Source organism: Arachis duranensis, chromosome 9 (genome assembly GCF_000817695.3).
Source record: "Arachis duranensis cultivar V14167 chromosome 9, aradu.V14167.gnm2.J7QH, whole genome shotgun sequence".
NCBI lineage: Eukaryota > Viridiplantae > Streptophyta > Magnoliopsida > Fabales > Fabaceae > Arachis > Arachis duranensis.
In genome coordinates this window covers 84,200,940-84,211,784 of record NC_029780.3, presented here as the reverse complement: position 1 = coordinate 84,211,784, position 10,845 = coordinate 84,200,940, and the positions used below count along the sequence as shown (strand labels likewise).

The 10,845-nt window shown below is 34.3% G+C and overlaps 2 protein-coding genes across 5 annotated transcripts; both read left to right on the top strand.

The window, feature by feature from the left end:
- Positions 1 to 207: 207 nt before the first annotated feature.
- Positions 208 to 8,571, top strand: LOC107466044 (RNA-dependent RNA polymerase 1). Of its 4 annotated transcripts, XM_016085021.3 has the most exons (6): positions 585 to 618; positions 1,541 to 1,596; positions 2,672 to 3,213; positions 3,996 to 5,866; positions 6,725 to 6,875; positions 7,580 to 8,571. In XM_016085021.3, the coding sequence occupies exons 3-6, from the start codon at positions 2,698 to 2,700 to the stop codon at positions 8,390 to 8,392; spliced, it is 3,351 nt and encodes a 1,116-aa protein (XP_015940507.1). In that variant the 5' UTR covers positions 585 to 618; positions 1,541 to 1,596; positions 2,672 to 2,697; the 3' UTR covers positions 8,393 to 8,571. The 4 variants fall into 4 exon arrangements, with proteins under 4 accessions (XP_015940509.1, XP_052109834.1, XP_052109833.1 ...); XM_016085023.3 differs by lacking the exons at positions 585 to 618; positions 1,541 to 1,596 and adding an exon at positions 208 to 307; XM_052253874.1 differs by lacking the exons at positions 585 to 618; positions 1,541 to 1,596 and adding an exon at positions 406 to 498.
- Positions 8,572 to 9,752: 1,181 nt separating this feature from the next.
- On the top strand, positions 9,753 to 10,633 carry LOC107466046 (22.0 kDa class IV heat shock protein). Its single transcript, XM_016085027.3, has one exon. The coding sequence runs from the start codon at positions 9,838 to 9,840 to the stop codon at positions 10,441 to 10,443; it is 606 nt and encodes a 201-aa protein (XP_015940513.1). The 5' UTR covers positions 9,753 to 9,837; the 3' UTR covers positions 10,444 to 10,633.
- The last annotated feature ends 212 nt before the right edge of the window (positions 10,634 to 10,845 follow it).

The following is a 10,845-nucleotide window of genomic DNA, read 5'->3' as shown; positions in this document are numbered from 1 at the left end:
ACGCTAAAAATAAAATAATGACATTTTATCAGTCCAGTAAAACTTTTAACGTGGCCTTCATCTAACTATTATCATTTGGTCACCAAAAAATATTTCAGAATAAATCATTGTTAAATTAAAAGATAAATTTAAAATAATTTTAAATTCAGAGACGATACTTAGGCTCTACTGCAAACTTAGGACCCAATTTAAATATTTACTCAAAAAAAAAAATCCCTTCCTTAGCCGAATCAAAAAATCATAATATATCGGAATTTGAACGCAAACTTTTCGTGTTGACTTGGCATTGACGAGTGAGGATCCTTGGGTCAGTCTCTCTGATACTTTACTCTCTTGTCTCTTCTCTTTCTTTGTGCCTGATCATGATCATGCTCTTCAATCGTATCCTCATGCTCATTTTCACTATAACTTCTGCATTGCTTTACTCTTCTTCCAACATTGATTGGTTTTGTTGTTACTCTTTGGTCGTTGGACTTTGATGCATTGTAGAATATAACTGTAAGGAAGAGTCTTTTTTATTTTTTCGGTCCATAACTCGTGGTGTTCCAATTTCTTTAAGCAGGAAATTCTCAATTTTTTACCTCAAATTCACGCAAGTTCATCACTATTTGGTTAGAGGTTCGGTTTTCTGTTATTTTGTTCCATATTTATGACCAAGTTATCCTTTTTTTTTACTAAGGAAAGCTCGAAGTCGTTACGAGTTAACCAAAATGATTTTGCAGCCATTTTTGGGGTTCCTTAGTGTGAATTCCTTGACAGTTAGTTTTTATTATTTTATTTTATTTTTAATCTTATGTTGGGCAGAAAAAACTTTTAACACTTTTTTTTTAAATCAAATTCCTTGGTGCAAATTGCTGTTTATTCATATCGTAAACGAAAACAAAGGCTCTAGATTCTAGTAATGTGCTTATTTTGAGAAATCAGGTCGCACAATGGATGCAAATGCTTCTGATTTTGGGAAAAAATAATTGATTTTAGTATTTTACAACTTACTTTTTTAATACAGTTGAGAATAGCTGAGGACAAATTTTATTTAGAAGGTTTTCTGCTTAACTTTTTGAACAAACGCTAAATATTTTTATACCATTTTGATTGTTTCATAAAATCTATACAAAAATGTGGAAAGTAATTTTTTCAGTAAACAAGATGATTTTTTGTCTAAAAACCAAAAGCATGCATCCTAATTTCATAGATATCTCGAAGCCATTTAAGCCATGTTCATGTCTGTTTCTTCAATAATTTTAATCAAGACAATTATTTATTTATGTTATTTGCATTTATTCATGAGCCAGTGAGTTTTTTACAACTTTTTCTATATAAAAAAGGTTGTTCTTGAGCTTCAGCTGTATTTTCTTTTTATTTTATTTATTCACCCTTCAATTTTGATATTTATTCATTTGCACTTATTGACTGCCCATTGGATCTTAAGAGAGTCATGATTTTGTATTGTGCACTTGAATATTTTCTGAAATTTTAGGATCTGGCTTACTTGTTACATTCAAAGGTAGACATTATTTTTATTTTCTTCTTCTCTTTTCAGTTGCATTTGTTTCAGTGCACATGTTACATATTTTGACAACAGTATACTATATTTTGGTAAATATCCTCTATCCCGCTTACATAACCACTTGGTGGAATATCCATCTCGAGTGCTGAGCAATTTAAAGAGCTTATGTTTTTCTTGTGTTGGCTGAACATAATGCATGTCTGAAACTTTTGACATTTTGTTAACATGATCTTAACTCCATTAACAATTCAACCCATTTAGAATAAGTTTGGATAGTATCACTAGTTCCAGAAATCATTGACATTTTCTGCAGGGTGCACTCATTGAAATTGTTGAAACTTTTTGATAGATTGTGCTGTGCAAACTAGATACTTATCCATATTCTTAACAGCTGATAATGAATTAGTTAGGAAAGTTGTTTTATATTATTATATTCATTGATGTAACTTCTGATTTGTTAAAAAAGTATTGCCTTGTTAATAAATGTTACATTACAATACTTATTTTAAATTTTAACTTTACAGTCTTAAGAGATGTATGTATTTTCAGAAGATGTCAATGATATCTATTGTTACTGTGACACCTGAGAAAGGTTATGTAATATGAATATACTTGGAATGTTTTGGTTTGGCTATGCAGAAAGTTTCTGAACCTTTAATGTTCCCTTTTTTTTTAACTATATTTACATTGTGGACTGCAATGAGAGCTGAATCTGTGAAATGCATTTTGAATCTCATCCATTAGGTTAAACCTAAGCTTGCAGCCTGAACTGATGTTCGGTTATTCAGATAAATTTCATCATTAAAAGTGTGGAAGTTCTTGCAAACATGGCTGTCTTATAACTAATTTGTGTATATGATCAGTTAGTTTATGTTAAGAAGGGTTTGTTTTACATGTAACACACCCATTTGTCAAAAGCAGCGAAAGTTTTCCCTTGAAAACAAATTGGCTTGGAAGGTGCATTCTAGTGTCTGGATCAATTGTCATCTATCCATGTTTACCAGAACAATGTGAATAAACATTCAATGCATTTGATACCGTAATATTTTGGACGACAAATTTAAATTAACTGTTTAAATAGAAGATCTAGCATCATATTAGTGTTGCCTTTCGTTACTGCTTTTTAATTGTTTTACTTGTTTATTTTGTTCTCCTCCTATTCAGGAAAGGCAAAAGAGTGGTTATGAAGGATGGGTAAAACAATTGAGTTGTATGGATTCCCATATTATGTTACTGTGGACGTTGTAAAGACATATGTGGAACAAATTACCGGTGAAGGAACTGTATTAGCTGTTAAGATAAGGCAAGGCAAAGGTAAGGTTCCAAGGGCATTTGCGATTATTCAATTTACCTCTGCAAGCAATGCTTCACACATACTGTCTAAAGCTACAAAAAAGTTGTGGTTTGGCAACTCCTATCTGAAGGCTCGGGAAATGATAAAAGATATTGTGCCAAAGCCAAGATCTTCTCAGCATTGTTTGAATAATGTGAAACTTTATTTCGGCTGTCAGCTCTCCAAGGAAAGATTCTCTGTGTTATGGAGAAATATGGATGTCCGTTTATGTTTCGGGTATGGAATGAGAAAGTTTCATTTCTTTCTTTCCCATAACAATTCAGAATATAAACTTGAGCTTTATTATGAGAATATTTGGAAGATTGAGCGGCATCAACCCAGAGGTGAAACTGCTAATTATCTCCTGATTCAGGTTCTTAAATCTAAACCTTATCATTATTGGTTTTAATCTATTCTTCAGATTTAAGTAACACTTTTATTATAGTGGAAAATGAATTCCAACAGAAAAGTTTAACTTCCAACAGGAGTTACCTGCTGTAGTCACTCTCCTACCCATGGACCATAATAAATACATTGCTTGAGTTTGAATTGGGGTATTTCCTTTTGTTGAACCTTGGTTCTAGACTTGAGCAAGTTTCCTTAGCACTGGATTTTCTTTAACTGAAGGAAAATAGTTCTATCAAAGTGACAAGAGACCTGACAACAATGCTGTGATGTTTCTGTAGAAGTTAATAGGTTGGATACCTTGTTCACTGAAAATTCAAATGAAGTGAACCTGAACTGATAAGTCAAACTATATTTAAAAAAAAAAAAAAGGTATAAACCAGCTTTCTCGCAAGAAAGCAACTAAATATAATGATACAGGGAGTAGCCTTTAGTAACCATTTTGACAATGCTCATTAACTATTTTCCTTATCATTTCATCTATTACTAGGTGTAAACCCTCGACCATCCACAACAATGTGCATATGGTTTAAATTTGATCTCAAGCGTGTTATTACTTATTGGAACTTTTTTCTTTTTTAATGTATTTCAGAATTTACCATGTCGATATGACTTGGAAAGCCAAAATAATTGTCTTGATTTTCAGTCTTTTATCGTTTCGTGGGATGTTTTTACCTTGTAATTGCTGTTGCTATGGATGCTCTATACATGACTTATGACGAACATCTTTAATTTTTCTTCAAATGCCAGTTACTTGGTGCTCCCCGTATTTTTGAGAAAGAAGAATCTACTTCAGGAGATATATATGATCATCCGTTATTCAACTTTTATAAAGATGTTCCTGATGACCAATGGATTCGAGCAACAGATTTCACACCTTGCAGCAGTATTGGGCAGTCATCTGCCTTAGTTATAGAGCTTCCATATGACCAACAGTTTCCAGATTTCAGGGAAAACTTTGGTTATTATGAGGAAAGTGAGAGGCAATTCACTTTAGTGACAGGGGTTCCTTTTTCTAGCAATCTGGACCTTGTTCCCATTGTTACTCCTCCACAAGGCATTCAAATACCATATGACATCTTGTTCAAAGTTAATTCACTGGTTCAGCATGGGAGTCTCGCTGGTCCATCACTTGATGATGGCTTTTACCGTTTAGTTGATCCATACAGAATGAAGCTTGAATTTATAGAACATGCTTTAGAAAAAATGTTCTATTCAAAGGAGTTCTGTTATGAACCCATAAAGTGGCTGAGTGATCAGTACAGAAGGTACATTTCTGGCAATGCATTAGGGAACCCTCCTCGATCACCTGCGATATCCTTGGATACTGGTTTGGTCTATGTAAAGAGGGTTCAGATTACACCTTGCAAAGTGTATTTTTGTGGGCCAGAGATTAATGTCTCAAATCGTGTTCTCCGCCATTTCCATCAGGATCTTGACAACTTCCTACGTGTTTCATTTGTTGATGAAGAGCTAGAAAAACTGTATTCTACTGATTTGTCGCCACGTACTTCTGTGAACAGGAAGACTAAAATATACACAAGACTTCTTTCCATCCTTAGAGATGGCATAACTATTGGTGACAAGAAGTTTGAATTTCTAGCTTTCTCATCAAGTCAGTTGCGGGAAAATTCTCTTTGGATGTTTGCTCCTACAGCAACTGGATGTACTGCTGCATATATCAGGGAATGGATGGGAGATTTTCGTAATATTAGAAATGTGGCCAAATATGCTGCTAGGCTGGGGCAATCTTTTGGTTCATCTACTGAAACACTAACTGTTAAGAAGCATGAAATTGAAGTTATTCCTGATGTAGAGTTTAATGGCTATGTCTTTTCTGATGGAATTGGGAAGATATCTCTTGAATTTGCCAAGAAGGTTGCTAAAAAATGTGGTTACAGTTCCACTCCATCTGCCTTTCAGATCCGATATGGCGGGTACAAAGGAGTTGTGGCTGTTGACCCAACATCGACAACAAAGCTATCACTGAGGAAGAGTATGCGGAAGTATGATTCAGATAACTCAAAGTTGGATGTTTTGGCATGTAGTAAATTTCAGCCTTGTTATCTAAATCGTCAGTTGATTTCTCTCTTATCCACTCTTGGCGTCAAGGATGAAGCTTTCGAGAAAAAACAGAAAGAGGCTGTTGATCAACTGAACACTATACTAACAGATTCATTAAAGGCGCATGAGGCTCTGGACATGATGTACACTGGGGAAATCAGTAATGTTCTGAAGGAGATGCTCAGCTGTGGCTACAAGCCGAATGTAGAACCGTTTCTATCAATGATGCTGCAAACATTCAGGGCATCAAAGCTTTTGGAATTGCGACTCAAGACGAGGATTCTGATTCCAAAAGGACAAGCAATGATGGGTTGTCTGGATGAAACTGGAAGCCTAGAATACGGTCAGGTGTTTGTTCATTTCTCTGACAATAGGCATGGGAGTCTTTCTGGTAGTTCTTCATATGATCCTGCAAAATCTTACATAGTCAATGGTAAGGTAGTAGTGGCAAAAAATCCCTGTTTGCACCCGGGAGATGTGCGTGTTTTAAAGGCTGTGAATGTGCCAGCCTTGCATCACATGTTAGATTGTGTTGTTTTCCCACGAAAGGGACGCAGGTACTTATATTTCTTAATATCTCAATTATTATTTATGGTAAACACTATCTCAGAAGATACTGTCTCACGTATATGTTAAGCGCAGTCCACATCTTAGTCACTAAAATTTACATAAAACAAGTTTGGGGAAATAATTAATACCTACTTGGCCTTTACCATTATGTATAGGCAGCTGCACTATGAACTGCTAGTTTTACGTGTTGAAAATTGTCCTTGCTTCTGTTACTTTTAAGATGTATAGCTGTAACTTTTTTTTTTTTTCTTTTTTTATGGTTGTTTTTTAGTTTTTCTTTCAAAAAAACATCAACTATGAACTCCATTCAGTCAAATAGACGTTGCAGTTTACAGTCAATGGTGGTTTCTTCCACTGCTTTCTAATTATTTTTGATACTCCATTTTTCTCTCCATTAATACTTCAGTTTTCACTTATATACAATATTTAGGTTAGATAATATAAATTTCTTAAAAGATTATTTCTAATGATGACATCATTTAAAATAAAAAATAGAGAGAAAGAATGAAGGAGAAAAAGACCTGCGTGCAATGCAATTTGGGGGTTAAAAGAAAAAAAAAAGTAAATCAGAGTGAGAATGAAAGAGAGAAAAACCTGGAATGCAGTTGCAGCTAATAATATTCTTTTAGGCATCAATATTGTTCTTTATTTCTCTTAGATATGTTCGTCAAATGCTTATGAGTTTTGAATCATACATTATACATGATCTGAATGGTACATCAAAGTTGATCTTCTTTAAATATGCTTGAGAAGTTATTTCCATTCATAAATGATTTTTTAAACTTTTGCATGTGGCCATCCTCTCAAACTGTCTCTGGGCCTCAATAACTGATTTTTGTTATAAGGCCTCATCCAAATGAGTGTTCTGGAAGTGATTTGGATGGTGATATCTACTTTGTTTCTTGGGACCCTGAATTGATTCCGCCAAGAGTAATTGAACCAATGGACTACACTGCTGGTCCAAGTACGGAACTGGATCATAATGTCATGATTGAGGTATCATTTTAGATATTGTTATCTTTGATATATTTGTTATTATTTTTGTTTTTTGATCTTATGTTGCTATTATGTATAATCTTTAATCATGTTTCAACATTTCTGCTGTTGTTATGGATTATGTTGTCACATCCAACCAAGGTTTCACTTCAATACTGATTATGTTATAACAACTTGAGCCAAGCTATACTTTCTGTCAGAGTATCTCCCTTAAAATAATTTCCCATTTTTCTTTATCTTTTCAAAGTGTAAACACAACTTCACTTAGTCACTTAAATACAATCCACGTCAATTCTATTATCTAAATCCAATACTCGTTCTAAATTAAAATATATGTCGTTTATTTATTTATTTTTTTCTAGTTTCATTTCATAAGTCAGAAGTGTTAAACAATCTCATAAATATTAGTTATGTTCAAAAATACCAAAATCTAGCCTCAAAACACCCAAAATGTCTCTCCTGTTTTAGTCATTCTCTTCTATCGCAAATCACATCTGAAAACAGTGAAACATTTCTCTTTTTCGTCCACGAAGCTTGAACTCTATAACTTAGATATCTCTATTTTCTTTTGTATTTGTTATGAATTTATGATAGACCAAAATACTCAAAACGATTTAACTTTTCATATGGTCTTTGAGTTCATCTTAGTCTCTTCTGTACCAATTCACTTTTTATTTCAATTTTCTTTTAATTATTTGGTGCAGGAGATTGAGGAGTATTTTGTAAACTACATAGTTAATGACAGTCTAGGAATAATTGCCAATGCACACACTGTATTTGCTGATCGAGAGCCCTTAAAAGCAATGGCTGAACCATGCCTCAAGCTAGCAAAGTTATTTTCAATAGCGGTCGACTTTCCAAAAACTGGTGTTCCAGCTGTTCTTCCTCGTGAACTTTATGTCACAGATTATCCAGATTTCATGGAGAAGCCTGATAAAAATCCCTATGAGTCGCAGAATATTATAGGAAAGCTTTTCAGGGAAGTGCGAGGAATCGCAACCAGTGCCAGCTCGATCACATCCTTTACCCGGGAAGTGGCTATACGGTCATATGACCCCGACATGGAAGTTGATGGTTTTGAGGATTATGCTGATGATGCTTTCTTTCACAAAACCAACTATGACTACAAATTGGGAAATCTGATGGACTACTACGGGATCAAAACAGAAGCGGAAATCTTGAGCGGGAATATCATGAAAATGTCAAAATCTTTCAGCAAAAGGAGGGATTCAGATGCAATTAATGCAGCTGTGAGGTCTCTAAGGAAAGAGGCTCGAACGTGGTTCAACGATGGCAACGGTGATGATGCCTATGCAAAGGCTTCTGCATGGTATTATGTTACTTATCATCCTGATTACTATGATCTGTATAATGAAGGCATGAATAGGGACCATTTTCTAAGCTTCCCATGGTGTGTTTACCCTCAACTTGTTCAAATCAAGAAGGAGAAAGCCTGGATTAGAAGATCTTATAATCTATCATTGGAGGATAGTTTCCCGCAGTTGAGTTTAAATTGACAACTCTGCCCTTCTCTTTGTTGACTATGTGTATATTTAACAATTTATGTTGTGAGTAATTTAAGGCTCTGGTTCTGTTTGTTATTTCACTTGCATGCATGTAAATATGATGAAGATGTATATGGATGGGTAAAAACTCTGGCTATGTGTTAATGATATCCTTTGTGTTATTTCCCTTATATGTAAAGTAGTATTAATGCCTGCGAAAAACGAATGCCAATTCCCACATGATGAGTTTTATTAAAAAATAAGTAAAATAAATTTATTCTTGTCTACATTTCCAAACACAATGATCATTATATGAAAGTAGACAAATTGAAAGAGAATAATGAGAGTTTCAACTCTCAACTTTACTTGTATAAAGTAAAATTCTCTATGAATTTTAACATTATTCACTAATATTTAAATATTTCAAACTTCTCTTGACTATAATTCGTTCACTTTTTAAAATTTGCAGTAGAGAAAAGTGTGGAAGTCCGATATAACTGACTGCCTGCATGTGCTGCACTTTTTTTTGTCTCGGCTTGACACTCCTTCACGGTCATCTCGTTCTTGTTATATAACTTTATATTTTAGTGGATAGCAATTGCAGGTAGTCCATCAGTAACCAAATTGAACTAAAATAGCTATGTTAACATATCTCTCCAATCAATCTTTTCTTTTCTCTCTGAATTATATATAAGTCAAATAAGTCTCTTAAAATTTTATTATAAATCAGAAAGGTCTCTAAAATTATATAGAATATATGTCAATTTAGTCTTCTCAAAAGAAGCAACTAGAAGGTGGAGGATAAAGGTGGAAGACGAATCTCTCCATTAAAAATAGCGTTGTTTGGCATTTTAGTCACGTGTTTAGGAACTAATTTATCTCAATGTAACGCGTGTTGTTTTATCTTATATGTTACATCTACAATCTTCACGTAAGAAAGACAATATCGTGTTAACTTATTTAATCTGGTTTAGAGATTTATATAGTATATATCTAACAATCTTAAAAATTGAAAACCTAAATTTTTTTGGAAACAAATTTGTCGGACCATGAAATTTTTGAAAACTTATTTAAGATATTACTCTTTTTCTAAAACTTATTTATTTAAAAATAAATAATTAAAAATTAATTTAATAATTAAAATTTATTAATAATTAAAATATCTTATTAAAAGTTTGGACTTTGGATACTACTAAATTTATTAATAACTAATATTAATACTCCACAGTTGAAAGTAGTATGCAAAAGACAAGAAGGCTCTGGAACATTTAGGAAAACTCTTGCACTCGCTCTTACGTTCCTATACTATCGAATCATAATGGAACATTCTCCATTTCTCTACCACCAAATTAGAGCACATCCTTTCACACTATATATAGACACCAGAATTACACTTAACTCATCAGTCATCATCACTGCCAAGTCCAACCAAATTCTGAATTCCAAGCACAACGAAAATGAGGCCACAAAAACTCAAGTTGCTGCTAGCATCATTGGTGTTGCTTATTGTTGCGCAATGTTTTTCCAACACAAAAGCTTCTCTCCTTCCTTTGATAGATCCTCCCACCTCTCTCTTATCTGACCTCTGGCCGGACCCGTTCCGAGTGCTGGAGCAAGTCCCATTCGGGGTAGGCGGCAGGGACGAGCAAGCAGCGATGGCACTGTCGCCGGCGAGAGTGGACTGGAAGGAGACTCCGGAGGGACACGTGATCATGCTGGACGTGCCGGGGCTGAAGAGAGACGAGATCAAGATCGAGGTTGACGAAGGAAGGGTGCTGCGAGTGAGCGGAGAGCGCAAGAGGGAGGAAGAAAGGAAGGGAGATCACTGGCATAGGGTTGAGAGGTCATATGGAAAGTTCTGGAGGCAGTTTCGGATGCCGGAGAATGTTGACTTGGATTCTGTTAAGGCGAAGCTTGACAACGGTGTGCTTACTTTGATTCTTGATAAGCTGTCACCTGATAAGATCAAGGGTCCTAGGGTGGTTACCATTGCTCCTGGGGAGTCTGAGGGTGCGGGTCCCGCCGAACACGACAACAGTGGCGCCAAGCGGCAAGAGCTTTGAATTTAGAGTCTCTTCGCGAGTTGAAGGGCATCATCATCACTATCGTCTTGCGTTTAATTTGTGAATAAGAGTATGTACAATGTAATGTTGCTTGCATTGTGTCTCCATGGATGAAGTTTGAGGTCCTATATATATGTTGCATATATCCACTAATACACCACTGTTTTGTTAATCTGGTGATGAATCGAAAAAGAGGTTTTTTAAATAACTAATTTTTTTTTTTTTGAATGCTATAGTATCTATTATTTTGTACTTTAAGTTATTAAAATAAATAAATAAATAATATTTAATAAATTTTATATGATTTATTTTTTATTTTAAATATTTTATTTTTTATTTTAAAAGAGATGTTAGACAATTTAAGTACTATAATAAAAATATCATAGAATTTATTTTTTTCTT

Excerpts from the sequence above, each read along its gene's own strand:
- LOC107466046 (XM_016085027.3), top strand. The coding sequence starts at position 9,838 with ATGAGGCCACAAAAACTCAAGTTGCTGCTAGCATCATTGGTGTTGCTT.
- LOC107466044 (XM_016085023.3), top strand. The coding sequence starts at position 2,698 with ATGGGTAAAACAATTGAGTTGTATGGATTCCCATATTATGTTACTGTG. Across the intron at positions 3,214-3,995 it reads CTAATTATCTCCTGATTCAG|TTACTTGGTGCTCCCCGTAT; the intron begins GTTCTTAAATCT and ends TTCAAATGCCAG. Across the intron at positions 6,876-7,579 it reads ATCATAATGTCATGATTGAG|GAGATTGAGGAGTATTTTGT; the intron begins GTATCATTTTAG and ends TATTTGGTGCAG.